Below are 18808 nucleotides of genomic sequence, written 5' to 3'. Positions count from 1 at the left end.
GTACGAATTACTGGGATACGTAGGCAACGCCGCCATGTTGAATGTGTCAGATCCAAGTATACACTGAAAAAGCATCCAATATATTTTGAATTCGTTGAGGCTGGCAATAGATGAGACATTATTCTTGATTGCCACACGTCCTAATGGAGAAAGTAAAATGATGGATGACGTTTCAGGGCAAAGGGACATTTCTCAGCTTCCAAGTTGACCCCATGACCCCGACCTCAGATAAGAGGTAGATCAGGGGTGGGAAAACTATTCCACAAAGGGCCGTAGTGGATGCAATAATTCATAATGTGCATATACAAAGACAATTTATTGGGATTTCTGTCGACCCATTTTCCATGTATTAAGTTCTTCTCTCAAAGCCATATTTTCAGTTTCAAGCTTTTCTGCACGTTTCTCAAGATCTTGAATGTAAATCTTTTTCCTCCTTCTGTATTCACGGGCAGCTTCCCTAGAAGAGTTCAAGTGGAACAAATTCAGATGTATTAACTTGGTCGTGCTATCAGATTGATAGCATGATAAAATAATACAATAAAATCCTTTGGCAAAATAACAAAACAGTGCTCTGTCAAAAGTACTGATAATTTCCCATTCACAATATTAAATTCTGTATTCTCAAGCAACCAACATTTTAAGAAACTATCAAATTAGGAAAGTCCTGAATTTTGTAACCCTGTTTGTTTTGGTTAAAAGTTATTAAAAAAACAAGTTTAACCAACTTTTCATTTACACCACTTAATAAATAATTTCTGACCTGTTCTTCATCAAGCTGCGTTCTGACTGTTTGCGAGGGACGCCACCTTGTGAGACAGCATGTGCGAAAATAGGCCCGGGATATTGTAGTTGGGAAGCAGTCAGTTCACCTGTAGACAATACACACCGCAAAAATGATATCTTTATTTATTTAATTTCATATTAAATGCTCAAATACCTGTGGATGTATCAACATTGTTCTATAACCCCCAATAGAAATTAAATTTTCTCATTGAAAGCCCATGTTTTTTGGGGGGCTATTTTTATCCACACAGTTTTTCACCTTTTCCCATCTATGTTGTGTCATGTACCCTAACAGATGCTCATGGATAATTTTATTGTTATATTCTTACCTGGCTGTGTGTTTGACATGGCCATTGGAACAACCTGGGCTGCTTCGTCATTCTTGTAGCAAAATGGGGAACCTGCAAAGGCAGGTCAAGTACTGGTTTAGTATTTAATCAAAAATGACAATTAGGTGGCATAGGCTTTATTTCAGTCCATACACAGTTGGACATTAAAAGAAGGAGTGTCAATTCAATTCATATTAGAACTTTTTCTCCTTTCGTGTTCATTTATTTTGTGCATAATGGCAAAAAACACAAAAATATTTGCATTCAGCCAAATGTTTCCCAACTTAAATGGACAATACTGCACACCTTTGACGGACTAAAGGATAAAAGGTGAAAACACACAGTAGAGGTGTTTTATTCAATGGCCAAGTCAATCACCTTGAGCATGAATTACACAAGTTGAAACCAAATTTAAAGAAAAATGCCTCACGTACATGAAAAATCAATTATATTATTTTTCTTCATCTGTCCTAGTACGACTTTACTTACTTTACTTGACAGAAATGGCTATAATTCCGGCAAGGTTTACCCAAAAGTCTACAATTAAAGCAACACATTTTATAGGTCCCATTCCACGATTCCAATACAAACTCAATTACCTTGAAATCCTGGGAAACAAGCATTCTGGTATGTCCAAGGGTAGTATTCGGGTGACGTTGAATCAGATGAAAGTGTCTGTGAATTCATGGCCATGGCCAATAGTGCCTGTGTCCCCTCAATAGATACATTGCTAGGCGAAGGGGACTTTAAAAAACAACAACAAAACAACCAAAAAAATAAACAGATAAGGTTAAATTCAATGGTAGGATTTACTGGTAAATAGCTTACAACAAAGCATCCATTATATTCTCAAATGATACATTGATAAATGATAAACATGAGGTAAAACTAATTAAAGTGGAATACTGAGAACATTCTACCATGTGCTAAAAATAAGGTTAATACACTACTTCTGAAAAACTCACATCCATTGACAATGCCTCCAGTAGGCCACAGATATTAAGGGAAAGTGCCAAGTCTGTAAGAAGTGCCACATTGCAACTACCTTTTCCTTTCAACAGAAGTTTGGTTTGTCTTTATGAAGTGACAAACCAAAACTATCAAAGAGCTGAAAGGACTGGCTTCAAAGTCATGTGACTTGTGGGTCACACATTAAACTCTACATTTAAAAAAAATAAATAACCATGATGTTTCCCATTGATGCACACTGTCCTTGATTCACAGCCATGGGACACTATTAAGAAGAATAACAACATCTTTGTGCTCTTGACTTTTTGCTCTTGAATTTTAATTAGCGACAGATTAAGGATAATTAGTTGGATTTTGTTTGCTTTCTAATAACACCACCAGTACTTTTAAAAAATATATATTACTAAACCATTTTCTCATGGTTGTGTAGCCATGGGATTATAGATTATATAAAATGACAACAATTTTAGGAATAGTCAGATAAAAAAAATATAAATGACTAATATTGAATTGAATTGAATGCTTTAATTGTCATTATACAAGTTTAATGAGATATAAAGCTTTCACCATACTGCAGAAATAACAATGAAAAATAAACAGATAAATAATCAATAAATAAATGAATGATAATATAAATAATAATACAAAAATATAAATGTATATATACCACATTTCCCATTTCCTAGTACACAAAACACAGTTTTTTGCACCTTTGACATTGATTTAATTCATGCATATCAAATGTTAACTTCAAAAATGGGGTTTTGGATGTTCATAGTTTTATTAGAAAAAAAGGCCCTCCTCCACATCTCCGCCCAGTATCTTCTTTCTCCACCTCCTCCTCCTCTTCCCCTTCCTCCTCCTCCTTCATTGGAACAAATGCTGCATTCATCCGTTGCAGACTGCAGACTAACAACTGCAGGAGCTTCCACTTTCCATTTGGAAGCGGACAGCACTCGAGCAAGCCGCACAAATTAAGTCGACAATGTGGAGAGCGTGCGCGGTGGTTTGCGCTTGGTGTCTCGCCCTCCTCGCCCAAGACTGTAGCGCACAGACCCAAAGGAGGTAAACCTCGTGTCTCCTCTGCTACTATTGCTACAGAGAAGGTATAACGGACTGTATGTCATTATTTTCCAGAACCTCTTTTACATGTGGGGGAAACTTCACGGGGAATTCTGGAATAATTGGGAGTCAGGGCTACCCAGGAGTTTATCCTCCAAATACTAAATGCGTGTGGAGGATCACAGTAAGTGGCAATTTAAATACTTTTAATGTGTATTACTAAGTTGAGCTACTGTATACTTCATAAATGACTAAAAAACTCAAGGGTTTATTTATTAAAATTCATCCTAGATTGATTTATGATCTGGAAGATGCTTTGTTTGTATTTTTTCTACTGATTACCGACCAAAAGGACAACATATTTGTTTCTTTTATTCCCATTTCCATGTACTATTAGCGTATAAATGCCATTTGATATCAGCAATACAATTAGAAACATTTCAAAAGTCTCATTTTGTCCACTAGTTCCATTGAAAAAAGTTATATCTATGATATCGAGATCATTTTAAGAAAGTATTAGGTAACAAACAATAGGAATATATTTTAATGTCAAGATAAGACAGGAATTTCACCTAATATGATGTTTACTGAGCAGTGCCAAGTTCATATAAGTTCACGACCTCAAAATGTCAGTCATAAAGTGAGGTCCTCCTATGGAACAATAGTCATTTCCACAAAATGCCCACCACAGGTCCCAGAAGGGAAGGTGGTAGTGTTGTCGTTCCGCTTCCTCGACTTGGAGAACGACAGTCTGTGTCGCTACGACTATGTAGACGTGTACAGCGCTCACGCCAATGGGCAGCGGCTTGGCCGCTTCTGTGGCACGTTCAAGCCGGGGGCGCTGGTGTCCACCGGGAACAAGATGACGCTGCAGATGGTGTCGGACGCTAATACGGCCGGCAGTGGCTTTTTGGCTGTTTTTTCTGCTGTGCAGTCTCATGAGAGAGGTTAGAGATTGTTATTCTATCAATAATATAGGCTTCTTAAAAGTATATGAGTACCCTTTTTCTAATTTGTTTCATGTACTAATGGACTTTTTTGGGGTGTTTATACAGTGTGAGTGTATAGAAACAGGCCCCAAATTTGCATAGGCATTTGTTTTTAATGTCAAGTATATTTGTTTTAAAAAGTATATAAATAAATACAGTAGATATAGGTATATGCTGTTTTTATTCTGACCAAAAAATGAAGAATTGAGTTCACTTTTTATTGACATTTTTAGCATCTCAGCTTCACTTCAATTTCTCAATTTGTGTCGTCATAATCATCCAACATACATTTTGCAATATTATCTTTTAATGGCAAGTTTCTGGAAACCACAACAAAATTATATATGTATTGTTCAAAAGCTTCAAGCTGAATATTATAATGCTCCACTGGCCGTATGTGGACAACAACTTGCAACATTTCTCAGCCGGATGTTAAATTTCTCAAACATTTTTGCTGAGCCACCCTCTCAACCCCCCCCCCTGCAGAGGAGAAGAAATGATCAGACATTCTTTTCCCCTCCGCAGGGTGCTAAAGCCTGGCTTGCTTTCCAAGAAGAATTTTAATAGCTAGTTGCTTCTAAGGGAACAACTATATATGACTGACAGCCTGTTTCTGACAAAGTAGATAGTTGCAAAGAGGTTGTTACAGTACTACAAAAACACAATCACATGGTCAAAAATTACAAGTGTTTTTCCAGCACTTCTAACCAGAATTCAGTTTGTTTTTAAAGGATAACATTTGACACTCCAGATTTCAGTTCCACATAGTCAATAATACAACTTATATATTCATTGATAAAAAATTTACCGCATTTTCACAACTATAAGGCGCACCACATTTTAAGGCGCACCGTCATTGAATGACACATTTTAATTTTTTTCCATATATAAAGCAAACTGGATTATAAGGCGCCCTCTCTATTTTGGAGAAAATTTAAGACTTTTCAGTGCGCCTTATAGTCATGAAAATACGGTATTTGTATTTCAGTGCTCGTTTTCAAACTTTATAAGGAAAAAAAAACAGTCCAGTAAGTTTTAGGTGATTTTTCTGACACTGCCAATGACTCAACAGGTGATCAGTACTGTGGGGGCCGACTAAGCAAACCTTCTGGAACGTTCAAAACCCCTAACTGGCCCGAAAGGGACTACCCGGCCGGGGTCACCTGCTCCTGGCACATAGTGGCACCAAAGAACCAGGTTAGAAAAAAAAAAATTTAGTCCTGAAAATATGTCAAGTATTTTTCTCCAACAGCACAAGGCCGGACATGCCATACGAGACTGTTGCGTCATCCCCAAAATGGCGCCAGTACCCTTCAATCATGCTGTTTGAAGCCAGTGCTTGATTAAAGACACTTGCTTTTTCAACCCGTCACAGATCATTGAAGTCAAGTTCGAGAAGTTTGATGTGGAGCGAGATAACTACTGCCGCTACGACCATGTCACTATTTTCAACGGTGGCGAGATGAACGATGCCAGGAGGATCGGGAGATACTGTGGAGACAGCCCTCCAGCGTAGGTCTCGCATCTCATTTATTCTAGCTTTAAACCTTTTTTTTATAGCTCTCCTTATTGCATATTCTATCTCATACGAATTATAAATATACTAATTTAATATGTATTATAATCCACTATAATCAATGTAATCAAACGGCACAGATAAAAAAAAAACATTCTTCATTAAATCCCATTTTCACCCAACAGATCGTTGATCTTGCAAGTCTGCTAACTACCACAGCACAGAGTATATTGAAATTGCAGTTATACACAATCGGTCCAAATGTAAAATGCTTCAAGACTGACAATTCCAAGCCTGTCAGGCAAAGCCATTATTTAATCCTCCGAGGGAGGACATGTTGCCAGATACGGTGCAGAGAATGAGAATAATGTTCTGATTCATCTTATATGAAAGTAAAATTCCGATAATATCTGCATTGGACATGCCTGCAACGACTCTTACGGAATGATTTAGAACCTAATCATACCAACTCTTTCACACTAATACATTCTCAAATCCTTTCAAACCTTATTCGACCTTATATGACCTCAACTCATATCTCACTTTATTTAATCTTTACCCCCATTTCAGGCCCGTTTACTCAGAGGGGAACCAACTCCTAGTCCATTTCCTATCGGACCTCAGCTTAACTGCAGATGGCTTCATCGGGCACTACAAGTTCCGGTCCAAAAAGTTTTCCGTCACTACAACACTGCCACCTACCACCACACAACCGGTCACCACTAAGCCCTTACGTAGGTAGCAATATTCCTCTTTACTTCTTGGTCTATATCCCACATATTTATTTCAATTATTACTCATTTTTTCTTCCCTGTCATGAAACCTATTTATTTTCCCTTTTAGATCATTGTATAAAACCAAATTTTTAAACAGATTATCAGTGTGAAATGCAAACTACTCTACATATTGTAGTATTTGTGTGCTTTTTAAGGGGCGGGGCCTGGTCTGCGTGTGAATGTCTGGGCGTGAGCTGTGGCCGTCAGCAGCTGCGTGAGTGTGCTTATTGTATTTATATGTTTTCCTGTTCTGTGGCTCTCATTTCCCAAATGCACCATTTATTTATTTCCACTTAATAGTCCAACATACAGCGTACACATTATAATATGTTACTTATGTGTGTTTCCATGTATATGTGTACAGCACTGAAGTACTCGGTGACCTTGTGCCGGCAGAAGTGCAAACGACGAGGAACACTTGAGAGCAATTTTTGCTCCAGCAACTTTGGTGAGGATGTCCAAAAATGTAGCCTTCTTAATAATACACATTAAACATGAATAGGACATTTAAAGTGACAGTTATACGTTAGACACTTTTCCCAATCTGAACTGCTTCATCAATAGATAATACTATTCAGTTATATATCATATTTTTCAACCTTGAGAGGAAAGTAAGTTAGGTACAGTAACGATGCAATGAAAGCGCCTCTGTGGCTGTATGCCTCAATAAATATGTGTATTCGCGCCGTCGTATTTACCTCTGCTGGATGTTTACCACATGGGTGAGTTTGCTTGGCATTCCTAAAAAGAGAAAGAGTAGAAGGACCGGCGTCAGGAATGCTTGGCTTCCTTGTGGTGGACCTCTCAAGGTCAGGAGCAAAGTCAAAACATTAACATAATTATGGAAAACTGCCCCTGCATACAAATATTTGATCTGTGTAGTATTTTCTCGCTCTTCAAGTGTTAACTTCAAGTCAATCTGTGCACGTGTGGAACAGTGATCACCGGCACAGTCATCTCGGCGGTAACCCGTGGCGGGAGTGTACACGCCACTGTGTCCATCATTAACGTGTACAAAGAAGGCAACTTGGCCATCCAGCAGGCAGGGAAGACCATGAGCACCAAAATGGTCATCCTTTGCAAGAAGTGTCCTCTGGTCAAGAGAGGTGAGTCTCCATAGCCATTGAGAACATGAGTGGGGAAAAAAGTTATTGATAAATCCTTTTAAATGGGTCTCACCAGGCTTAAACTACATCTTCATGGGGCATGTGGATGATGAAGGTCGTGGTTTGATTGCCCCTCACCATTTCGTGTTGTCCTTCAAGACCAAGAACCAGAAGACGCTCAATGTGCTTAAGAACAAGCGTTGCTGAGGGGCTTGGATTGGGATTTATTCAACATGCAATATGCTTGGATCTTATTGATGATACGTATTCCTCTTTATTGTTCAAACCATGGATCGAAACTGGTAAGAATGTTCTACTCATTAAAATGAGAATGATAGATGCAAATTTTCAAAAATAAGTTACAGAAAATCGTTTTAAACTGCATTTGACTGTTAAACAGTATTATTTAATCAAAAATATATATAATTTATTTCTTTTTTTTAAATTTCCAACCTGTTTAATATCAAAATATTCTCTAAAACTTGATCTATTTCTTCAATGAGATTATGAATTCAGGATTCAAATTTAATAATAATGATAATAAAAGAAAAAAGTTGATGCATATTCAAGATAAACTAGGAAATATTCAATATAAGAAATTGTTTTTTTATATTAAAGATCATTTACATTCAAATATTCAACGTATAAAACCCTGTATTTTGAAACTAAAATGTCTTAATTCCTATCTTTCCCTAAAATGTAAAACCTTATTCTGATTTATTTATAACTTTAATCTTAAAAGTATGTTTTTTTTAATTAACTTAATTCTCCTATTGCATAAAAACAAATCTTATTTTTAGAAGGGTATTAACACTATTCATTGTATTTGTGACATACAATGAAGCTAAAGTTGTGGATTTCCCTTAAACAGTGCAATATTTGATGCATTCTCTATAATCAATCTTGTATCTTCCTGCATTTCTTTTTAAAGAGAGCGCTATTAGATGTTTTCATACTACAAAGAAAATCTGTGAATATAATTTATATACTTTATCATTGTCATGCTCCCTAATAAAACTTCCTTATTAATTTGCCTTCAAAATGTGCTTTTTCAGAGAGGAGTGAAACCATCACTACTGATTCAGTCCAAATAATTTAACTGCAAAACCATTGCATCACATCGGAAAATGTTTGCATAAATATTTATTAACATTTCTGTCCAAAACAATGGCTTTCTTTCTTTACAAAAACATGACACTACATTAATATTGTTTCTATTTGGCTTCATTCAGTTTGTCTTTTCCTCTTGTAGAGTAAATGAGTAGCAGGAAAAGGGATGGCAAGAAGAATTGGAAAAGGTTTCTAACTCCGTGGGTAGAACATGGCATATTTGGAGGTACGGAACCCCAAAAGGTCTCGCATCTCATTGCGAAATTTGGACAGATCCTGGCGTAGGTCGTTGAGGTTCTCCACAGTGGCCTGGTCAGTGCTTTGCATCTTCTGCCTTGTGGAGGTCAGGTAGCGGTGCACCAGACAGCACATGATCTTCTGGTAGTTCTCATCACGCTTTTGCTTCAGGTTCTTCCATTCCTTTGTGTGAGAAGATGTAATACTTACAGTATACATAATAACTGCTGGGATCAAAATATTGTTTGGTTTGAACAGCCTATTTTTAAGTCGACATGAATAACAGAGAATGGAAGATGCCATGTTTGCATCCTGCATTAGCTGTCCAACTAATTTAGGATTTCTGCGGATCTAGTTTATTAATCGTCAGATTTACAAGCTTTAATCCGGATGCTTTTTTGTTTTTTAGTCTTGTGAATGTTCATTTGAGTTGAAAGAGCTAAACAGGCAGAGGTTAAGTAGATAGTGCACAGGTTTTCACATGTTTTATTGCCACTATCAATTAAATTTTATATCAAATTAAACAAAAAAAAAAATTCCGGCAGCAATGAACATTTTCTAACAAAAGTCAGATAAATTAATTCTACTACACAATGAAAAATATCCTACAAAACTAGTATAACAGCCAAAGTCTTGTACCTATTTAAGCAACGGATATTGTCTCAAGAAGGAGAACAAAGTAACAATGTAGACTACAAATACTGCATATGTTTGACACGAAATAGGTTATAATTCTCACCTTGAGGCTGTTCTGTCTCTTAACTCTTCCCTTAGACGTGTGCGAACAGATCCATTTGCTCATGCTGGTAAGCAGATAACAGACGGTCTTAGGCGATGGCAGGATGTTGAACGGAGGTGGCATTGTACACTTATCATCAAAGTAGCTAAGCCACAGTTTGGCTCGGGCAAACTTCCACTCTTTGTCCTCATGGTTCTGATAAACAATTACAGCAGACACAAAATTGTCAGTAATCAATGTACACTAGTTCTGTTTGAAAGCCAGCCCAAAATGGACAGTGTGAAGTTTCTTGTTAAGTGGGACACTCACAGCAATTTGCCTGAAGCTTTTATGGAGCATGGTCACTAACAGCTTGGTCAGTACAATGACCACCACAATATTGTAGGTTCCTATTATCAGGGCGCCCGCAAAGGAGCGCAGTTCCTCAGTGTAGCTGATGCGTGTGACGAAGAGCGCCACATGAGCCAAAGAGAAAATGTACCAAAATAGGGCGTAGCAGGTACCCATGAAGCTGCCAGAATAGAACAACAACATACAATAAATCATCTCCCCAAACAAATATATGCTCATGAGGAACTTAGCCCAAGACCTACCTGTGGAACGCGTCGTTGCTTTGCTGTTGGCAGAAAATGCCCTGGCAGTCGCTAGGCGGATTTTTCTCTGGGTCTTTGTGGTCCTTTCCATAAAGCTGAGTGAGCCCGATGGTAAATGAGAACAAGACGAGAAGAAAAAGGCCCAGAAACTTGCCAAACTCCTGCAACATCTGACCCATGGAGATCTGGTGAGAAAAATAACAATGGTTTTTATAGCTCATATAGAGGCCATCAAAATAATAACTCATTTTTTTCATCCTTGGACACTGCTTTTTCCCCCACGATCACCTTTTATATATTTTCTTTATCCACTACCTAGAATCTCAGTTCCATGAGGACATAAAAATCATGCAAGTCCCCCTGTTGTTGACTATTAGGACACCATATGGTTCTGTTATTCCAGGAAAATGTTCCTCTTTCCTTTCTCCTATAGATTCCAAGTATAGTCCTTGGAGTACTGTAATACAATAAACATTTTCTCAAGGTACCTCGCATTGAAAAGGTTTGCATACCTTTGTATCTCAGGATTTTGCCAAAGTTTTGAGCTACCATGTTCGTCTTGTTTGTCGAGATACCGCGGCTCCTAAATTAAACGGACTACACTGGGAGTATTTAACGGTGACAGGAGCTCACCATATGAAGCAAGATGTTTGTCAAAACGAGTTAAGCAAACACTGTAGCCGTTTGCATACCTTGAGACTTCCCACATATGTTTTAGGTGTTTTGATTTAGAATACTTTCTTGTATCTGTCCATGCACATGTACTGTAAATGCAAACTCAGTCTTTCCAAACTCAGTCTGTTGAATCAGCGGGACAATGATTGAAAGGACAGAATGAGAGAAAACCTTCCTTACATGACTAAGTCACACGTGGCTATGCGTGGGCATCCACTTTTCCATTTGGTCCAGACAGAAAAATGATGTCACAATTACCGAAAAGTCTGAGGTTAGTATAACAACAAAAAGGTGGAGTGCACTAATAAATCAGATGACCACAAACATGAAAGTCTAACTTGACTAGAAGCAGAAGTTACACAATTTTCTTTTTGTCAGACGGCTTGAGATGAAATAAAAACAGAAGAATGGACATAAAACAAAAGATATTTCTATCAAAAACATGAATGTTTGCTTCACTCACACCGTGGGCGTTAAAAACCCCATTTTCCTAATCTCGGCATTTCAGAAGGATGACATAACAGCATTTTCAGAGCTGTTGTTTCACAGCTTTCCCATCCATCACTGCAATCCCACACACTAACACCTATTTAAAAAGAAAAGAAAATGTTTTCCTACCTGAAGTGGCCCCAGAATGGAGCTGGTAGTGTACATAAAGAAGAGGCGTAAATAGCTGAGAATATTGGCAAAGGCAAACAGGCCTTCAGCCACAAGGATGGGATGAAAGGCGTCCCATTTCTTCCTCTCAGTCTCCCCGACATTATTGAACTGTGGAGGAAAGGCAAACATGTAAAAATATGATCCCATTTTTCTTCCAGGGTGCAAATTGTGAATGTATAATCTGGAACATTCATAATCCATAAAATGCTACTTTCAGAGGATGATATAAATCTGAAAAAAAAATCCCTTGCATATTAATAGTTAGTCCAGGTTTCAGCAACACAAAAAAATAGTGTAAAAAGTGCTATAAATCTCAATCCTATTATTTCCCAAAAAGTGTATATGATTGATTTTAACCATAACACAGGGAAAATATTTTAACAAGTGAAATTTACCTTGCTGTTTGCAACTATCTTGAGTGCGAAGGTAGCTAGGTAAAGGGAATTCATGACAAAGCTCAGCTGATTCCTGGACTCATCCAAGAAATCTTCCAGTCCTTCATACCACAAACGCTTTACATCGGACCACACCATTCCTGCGTGACACATAACAATTTGTACATGCAATTCCACATACTTCAATTCTCTTTTCATTCACATCTACAGACAATTTAGAATTCCTACTCAAGCAATAGAATAACCATCCGGCATGTCTAAGATGGGCGTTTACCTAATTTGGCCTTTTCTCCCTGTTTTAATGTTATCTACAGGAAACTGGATTTGAATGTTTGGCCACGTCTGCTATTGTTCTACACACGGAGACCACTTTTTTGCCAATAAGTTGAGCATCCAAGACTGCATTTGTTTTGTCTACTTTTTGAGGAAAAGAAGGGATTCTTTTTAGGCGGAAGGAAAGTGGAAGTGCACACACCCATTGGGGGATTCAGTGACACACGCATGCACATGTTTGCTTCATCCGATTTAGCCATTAATGAGCAGCATGTGACTTGATGGAAAAGCAAATGCGGTGAACAGGGAGGAGTGATGAAAAGTAGAACATTACGAAGCACAACAGCAAATACTGCATAAGATGCATGGATGAACTTTTAGCACCAGTTTAGACATTTTTTTCTAAGTAGTTTATAGTTACAATTGGAATACATGTTAAGATTTTTCATTGATTTTGCTTTCTGTTTCAGAAATGAAATATTGGTTGTACTTCCATAGCACAAAACATATAAATACTGTAGCCTCCACTTGAAGGGCTTATCAGTAGCAGAGCCGTATGATCGTGGATTGCAACTGCCACGAGTTACGACTCGCCGACCAATGAGCTACCGCTTGGTTGCTGCAGAATTCTGCAAGCGTGAGTCAAACTATCACCGCTGAGAAGGCAGCGAGCCATTCCGGCAATTCAACCACGGCGCTAATGGTTTCTTGGCAGCGGACAAAATGTATCAGGATCCTCATGTGAGCTCGTGCACGTGTAGACGCTCAGCGGATGTTGATTTGGTGAAAGCAGGCACTCTGTCGTTGGGTATAAAAGCGGATGTTTCCTGTGATGGGATTATGGATGCAGACAGGATGGGCCTGCTGGACTTCAGCCAGGCTCATGACATAGACTTCTCATTTACACTCCACTAGGAAATTTAAATTAGGATATGATAGGCTTTTTTCTCTATTCTGAAAAGAATCAACAGTTATGCAGATAGTGGAATTTGGACATTATAGTTTAGAAAGCCAATGGATTGGGTTGTGATTTTTTTTAAAAATAAATGGATTAAAAAGAACTGGATTAAAAGCCTTGAATATTCAGTTTTTTATAGATCTAAAACGATGTTTATTTGAGTTTTTTTTTCCTAGTAAGGGAAAATCTCTTTTAATCATTATGTTTCATACTAAAGTAGAAAACAGAAAATATTTTTATATATTTTTAGATTTTACAAAATGTTTTTTTTAACTTAAAACACAGAATTTATAATAATAATAATTTCAATTATTGATTTAAAAGGGTGAAAATCAGTGAATATAATATACATCTATAATCTTCACTTTAATTTTATCCTAAAACAGAAAGTCGGCACTCATGATTTACTTTCCCGGGCCACAAAAAAATGATGCAGCGGGCCAGATTTGGCCCCCGGGCTGCCACTTTGACCCCTGTGCATTACATAATTGATGCACAGACAAACCTGACAACAAGAGCCATGACAGATAACCAAGAAACAAAACTCATTCGCATTTGGTACTTACCCATGATCCAGAGGATTAGCAGATAGTCTACCATCTCAAGTGCAGGACCCATAGTGTTCTTCTTGTCCTCATTGTAGACCAGCGAGTAGAGGTTGAGCAGGAGCAAGAAGGTGAAGTAGGAGGCGCTGTGAATAATGAACTTGACAAATGGAGTGTGAATGATCTGGCCCACGCGGGATCGCGGCACCAGCAAGTAGCACACGGACAGCAGGGGCCACAACATGGCCACGCTTAACACTGTGGCAATCTTCAGGCAGGTGTGCTTGCGCCTATAACTGGCCGTCTCGCCGAACCACACTGTGTTGAGGAACTGCTGACAGTTGGACTGAGACACGAACTGAAAAATACATCAAATCATTTTGAGATTCCTTGTCCTCCTATATTCGAAAACAATGTTATTGCCCAGCAAGGATATTTATAAGGGTAAAGAGTAGTAGCTCATAGCACAAATCCTTATGGTAGATGCTAAATATAAGAGATTAATGAGGACTGCAAGCAGTTGAGCACATGCTTGAAAGATTGCATATATTTACCAAGGTTATAATCCTTTTTACGTCCCATGATTCACACAGTGGCTAAAATTATCTGACCTCCATTAGTTCATAGAAATATTACTGCTCACTTGGGCTTTGCATCCAATAAATCCAATGTAGGGAATGTAGGTAATGTGCCATCTAAGTTTTCTTTCTCAGTACTTGTTTTTTTTAATTATTTGGTGCAAAAAATGCCCGACAATATCAATCAAGATGAAGGAAAACCAATCGGTTCTCACCAAAAGTCATTTCAAAAGACTTTGGGTGAGAAATTGCCAAGGAAGCAACAACATTCACTTTTGAGAGGCATAAGATCATGTGACAATACTCGAGAATTTTTAAATGGGATATTTTAACCACTCATGCACCATTATGAGGAATTTTCATGATAATGGTTCCTCAATCTTTTTTTTAACACAAGTGCTGGTTATAATTTAGCAGCTGTAAATCATCCAACAGCAGCCAAGTCAAGAATTTCTCATGCGGAGAAAAGCGTGGCATAAACATATGAGAAGCAGCTGCTCAAATTGTCCGACTGACCTCTTTTTGATTGTATTTGATGGCCAGTTTGAGGCGGCTGAGGTTCATCCGCTCTTCCAGGAGTCCTCGCTTATCCGTGGAATCTTCATTGGATGTGTGGTTGAGGATGACTTCCAGCTCTCTGGAGTTCCGAGCCTGAGCTAGTAGGTCCTTGGCGAACATCTTGCACTGCTTGGCCAGCTCCTCATAGTCGTTCCTGCATTTGTGAAAGGGATACGAGTAAGTGAGACGATTTTTGTAAAAAGATGATGAGCTGTGCTAGTCTTCTGTTTCTAATATATTTTTTCAGATATCTATGCTTGAAATTAAGTATTAATTTTTCTGACAAAGTAGCAACTTTGCACCCAACATACTGTTTTACCTTCAGTTAGGATTTGAATTGAATTAATGGATTAAAAGAACTGGATTAAAATCCCTGAATATTCAGTTTTTTTATAGATCTAAAACAATGCTTATTTTAGCTTTTTTAAAATATATTTTTTGATTTTACAAAATGATTTTTGAACTAAATACACAGAAAAAAATGATTAAAAATTACAATTATTGATTTAAAAGGGGGAAAAATTGGGAAATTTCATATATACATCTATACTCATCATTTGAATTTGATCCTTAAACAGAAAGTGGGCACTCATGATTTACTTTCCCGGGCCGCCACTTTGACACATGTGACTTAGTCTATTTACTTCTATTCAACCCTCGCGTTTTGACTAACAAGCACCTGAACTCCACCTCCACCAAGCTGAGTTCCCTGAGATCCGTACTCAGCTCAAAGGCCCTAAGGATAGGATCTTCTTCGGTTAGCATGATGAGGGAAGGGCTGGCCAGGCAACGGTAAATGTCCAAGCGAAACCTATCCCCAGAGAAAGACGGGAAAATGAGGTTGCAAGGCACAAAAACTAACAATTGTCCTTCTGTATGTACGCACACACCAACAAAGTCCTCAACAAAGAACTGATTGAAAAACACACATAATGATAATCTGGTCGAAATACCTGGAGTGCCGCAAACTATCCTTCTTATTTTTGGCATTGCAGAGAGTGCATTCGCAGCCTACAGCGTGCGGCCGTGGTAGCGAGATGTCCTGTTTCAATAACATGGTCAGGATCTCGTAGTTGTTCCTGTGGGCCGCCAGAATGACGGGAGCCACATCCATAGTTGTGGAATACTCAGGATTCTGTATTCGCTGCATCAGTTTCTATGAGGTTTAAAGGAAATGTGAATGAATAAATGCAAAGTATTTTTATTTATTTTTGATAGGAAAGTGCTTTCTCTTCAAGGACTCACAGCCATGGAGGGCTTGGATGCACGCCTGGGTCTGTGGTTGAGGAGGATGTCCACAGCTCCCACCACTTCCGAGTCTATGGCTACCAGCAGTGCGTCGGTAGCCTGTGAGGAAATAAAGCTGACAGTATGCCAAAAACAAAAGCAACTATGTGCGCTACATTTAATAGTTGGACCATAAGACTCTACTTTGGTCCCAATACATACACTAGTCAAAATTGGGCTCTTCCAAATAGCATTTCCTTATCTCTTCCTATTCTAAGTGGATTTTTAAACATACATCCATCCACCTAGAACATCAACATATCAGAACATATATTTCTTCTCTCTCATGGCCTCCTCCTTCTCTCAGAACGTATTTTACTTATACGCATCCTTCCAAAATCAGCTACACGACCATTACAAGGGACTGTGGGTGTTCAAAAATACTCAACATTGACCTGTTCTCCATTTAAAATAAACACACCACGATAGGAAGGCCTGTTTACAAGTGTTTACTACCTGGCAACCATACTCGAGTAGAAGCTGCAGGATGTCAAGATTCTCATTCTCGATGGCGATGGTGACGGCGTCGCGGCCCAGCACGTCTACACTATTGACATTGAGTTCACCGTGTCTGTTTTCCTCCAGCAGTTTCTTCACCATGTAGTAGTCACCTGCGGACCCAGAAAGTACCGAGTAGACGGAGACTAGAACCACCCACTAGGGGGGCTTGGTTAAAGGCTAACCCTTGTTTACAGTAACATCTCCCACAAATGGCTGCTACAGTTCTGGGCCTTGTTTGTAGACTTTATATGGTCACAGTTGCTGTTTTGTATCATGGCTGTCACAGAAGCGTCCACATGCCTTTGTTGTTTTATCCTTTCTTTGTATAAAACATGGGGTGGCTGTTGTGCTCAAACGGACAGATGGGTCAAGTTATTTAACAGATTATTTTTTTAATTTGTGTATGTGAATTGGTATATTTGATGTTAGGTTCAATACAAATTATAATGACCAATGAAAAATGTATAAATAGATGTTTTTGAATTAAAGACATTTCCCTATAATTGGCTGGCCATCAATTCAAGGTGTCTGTCCGCCACCTGGTGCCCAAAGTCAGTTGGGATAGGCTCCAGCACCCTCCTACGTGCCTTGTGATGATATGGGCTACAGAAAATGAATGAATGAAAGTTATGTCTATTAAATAATTATGGAAAACAGTTGGCTATGATATATAGACCACGTAAAAGGGCTATTTCCCATGGTTTGAAATTATTTTGAAATACCATCAATCTTTTAAAAGGTAAAAATGAGCAGATTTTTCTTATCTAAAATATGAAATAGACCAATCACCAATTTGTGTATTTATAGACCTGCAACATAAATTGATTCACTTTACCTAAGTATAATTTATTTTAAATGTACTTTTTAAATCACTTTTAGCGTTTATGTTACATTTTAAATCAATGTAGGATATATAAACATGTCTAACTCATATTTTCCCTACATTTTAGCATGCCATTCTTTGTAACCAAATCAAATGCAACTCAGATGCTTGAAACAAACAATGGAAATATTTATCCCATCATTATTCCTCCATCTGCACTGCAAAAACATAGGTTTGTGTGCAGCACCAACCTTTCTCGCAGGCCAGCAGAAAGAGCTTCTCGTCCAGGGTGGTCTCCTCTTTCACCTCCCTGACGTCTTTAAGGGCGAGGAATTTATCCGGGGAGGATGCATCCGTGCCCTGGTACAGAGCTGCCATCACAACGGAAAGCGAGCAGGGCCAAACACTGACGTGCATATCCCCCCCACGACTGATGAGGATCTCGGTGGGGTTTCTCAGGCCAGCCTTTTATCGCAAGCGTGTCGTGGTGCGACCATCACAATGTCAACACTCGTCCAAAACACGACTGACGTCAAACGGAGGCGAAGAAGTTGCGATCGGGGCTCTTGGAAGAAGACAAGACGAGCGCAGTGTTTTCATGCGCCATCATTGGGGGTCGAGGAGGAGCTCGGTGGTCCTGATGCTGCTGCTTCTACATCTGACGGTGATTGGGACGAGGCTCCTACTGCACATGCGCTATTCCCAAGCTCCCGATTAGATAACAAAGTACCCTTTTCACTGCAGCTTTCCACTTTGGCAGCAAAATACCGTAATACCCCATCCCCTAACTGAAGTGTAAATCCATATTTATATATTTAGAGTGTGTGCACAGTGTAGCGTGTATGCATTTTACCTAACAACATTAAAATGAGTGCACTATTAAAATTTAGACTGTCAAAATGATGAAACCGTAGTATTTCTATAGGTCTTGTTAAAATCATTTGCAATGGCTGTAATGAGCAGCAGAGGGCAGTGCGCACAAATATTAGACTACAAATGTTTTGCATGAAATCAGGGACTAAAAACATGACACATGAAGTGTGTTTCCTTACTAAAAAGCTACATGGAAAATTTGAGCAAGCCCAAACATGATGGGAGTTGTCATCCAGCAATTGAGCATGCCATGACAAGACTGAAACATGGAAGGGGTCCCTCAGAGGCAGTTCTGGTTCCTTTTGCAGCCTGGATGGGGTTTTTTCCCCCTATTTACACTTTAAATTATGTTCTAGATGGAAATAGCCTTGACTTTTCAAATGTTATGAGCAACCAGCACACGATTTTTGGATGCAAACCTTGTAATGTAACTGTAATGGTAAGGGTTTATTCCTGAATAATGTCATCTATAT

The 18808-nt window shown here is 38.6% G+C and overlaps 3 protein-coding genes across 5 annotated transcripts; 1 reads left to right on the top strand and 2 right to left on the bottom strand.

Moving 5' to 3' along the window:
* Window positions 1–297: 297 nt before the first annotated feature.
* Window positions 298–2208, bottom strand: LOC144209704 (CREB homolog crh-1-like). Of its 2 annotated transcripts, XM_077736148.1 has the most exons (5): window positions 2078–2208; window positions 1712–1856; window positions 1113–1184; window positions 761–869; window positions 298–457 (listed from the first exon to the last, which is right to left on the bottom strand). In XM_077736148.1, the coding sequence occupies exons 1-5, from the start codon at window positions 2081–2083 to the stop codon at window positions 316–318; spliced, it is 474 nt and encodes a 157-aa protein (XP_077592274.1). In that variant the 5' UTR covers window positions 2084–2208; the 3' UTR covers window positions 298–315. The 2 variants fall into 2 exon arrangements, with proteins under 2 accessions (XP_077592274.1, XP_077592275.1); XM_077736149.1 differs by lacking the exon at window positions 1113–1184.
* Window positions 2209–2918: 710 nt separating this feature from the next.
* pcolce2b (procollagen C-endopeptidase enhancer 2b) lies at window positions 2919–7933 on the top strand. 2 transcript variants are annotated; one of them, XM_077735982.1, is made up of 10 exons: window positions 2919–3146; window positions 3219–3327; window positions 3835–4090; window positions 5205–5329; window positions 5508–5644; window positions 6219–6386; window positions 6580–6638; window positions 6789–6872; window positions 7363–7530; window positions 7607–7933. In XM_077735982.1, exons 1-10 carry the CDS (start codon window positions 3067–3069, stop codon window positions 7735–7737), a joined length of 1317 nt encoding a protein of 438 aa, XP_077592108.1. In that variant the 5' UTR covers window positions 2919–3066; the 3' UTR covers window positions 7738–7933. The 2 variants fall into 2 exon arrangements, with proteins under 2 accessions (XP_077592108.1, XP_077592109.1); XM_077735983.1 differs by lacking the exon at window positions 6580–6638 and having other exon boundaries at window positions 2944–3146; window positions 6219–6382.
* A 725-nt stretch (window positions 7934–8658) lies between these two features.
* Window positions 8659–18176, bottom strand: trpc1 (transient receptor potential cation channel, subfamily C, member 1). The gene is made up of 13 exons (XM_077736260.1): window positions 17714–18176; window positions 16595–16749; window positions 16097–16198; window positions 15805–16007; window positions 15531–15662; window positions 14810–15005; window positions 13737–14073; window positions 11940–12079; window positions 11503–11652; window positions 10210–10394; window positions 9926–10127; window positions 9617–9811; window positions 8659–9060 (listed from the first exon to the last, which is right to left on the bottom strand). The coding sequence occupies exons 1-13, from the start codon at window positions 17877–17879 to the stop codon at window positions 8833–8835; spliced, it is 2391 nt and encodes a 796-aa protein (XP_077592386.1). The 5' UTR covers window positions 17880–18176; the 3' UTR covers window positions 8659–8832.
* Window positions 18177–18808: the final 632 nt, after the last annotated feature.

This window comes from Stigmatopora nigra, chromosome 16 (assembly GCF_051989575.1).
Source record: "Stigmatopora nigra isolate UIUO_SnigA chromosome 16, RoL_Snig_1.1, whole genome shotgun sequence".
NCBI lineage: Eukaryota > Metazoa > Chordata > Actinopteri > Syngnathiformes > Syngnathidae > Stigmatopora > Stigmatopora nigra.
The sequence above is the reverse complement of the archived record's forward strand: the minus strand, read 5'-3'. Positions and strand labels throughout refer to the sequence as shown.

Bases quoted from the DNA above. Each gene is read 5' to 3' on its own strand.
- trpc1 (XM_077736260.1), bottom strand. From the start codon at position 17,879: ATGCACGTCAGTGTTTGGCCCTGCTCGCTTTCCGTTGTGATGGCAGCT. The intron at 15,663-15,804 runs GTATTTCGACCA...CTCTGGGGATAG, and splicing joins GATAGTTTGCGGCACTCCAG to GTTTCGCTTGGACATTTACC. The intron at 12,080-13,736 runs GTAAGTACCAAA...TGTGTCACGCAG, and splicing joins GCTAATCCTCTGGATCATGG to GAATGGTGTGGTCCGATGTA.
- LOC144209704 (XM_077736148.1), bottom strand. The intron at 1,185-1,711 runs GTAATTGAGTTT...CTGCCTTTGCAG, and splicing joins TTGTTTCCCAGGATTTCAAG to GTTCCCCATTTTGCTACAAG. The intron at 870-1,112 runs GTAAGAATATAA...TATTGTCTACAG, and splicing joins CATGTCAAACACACAGCCAG to GTGAACTGACTGCTTCCCAA.
- pcolce2b (XM_077735982.1), top strand. From the start codon at position 3,067: ATGTGGAGAGCGTGCGCGGTGGTTTGCGCTTGGTGTCTCGCCCTCCTC. The intron at 3,147-3,218 runs GTAAACCTCGTG...ATTATTTTCCAG, and splicing joins AGCGCACAGACCCAAAGGAG to AACCTCTTTTACATGTGGGG. The intron at 5,645-6,218 runs GTAGGTCTCGCA...CCCCCATTTCAG, and splicing joins TGTGGAGACAGCCCTCCAGC to GCCCGTTTACTCAGAGGGGA.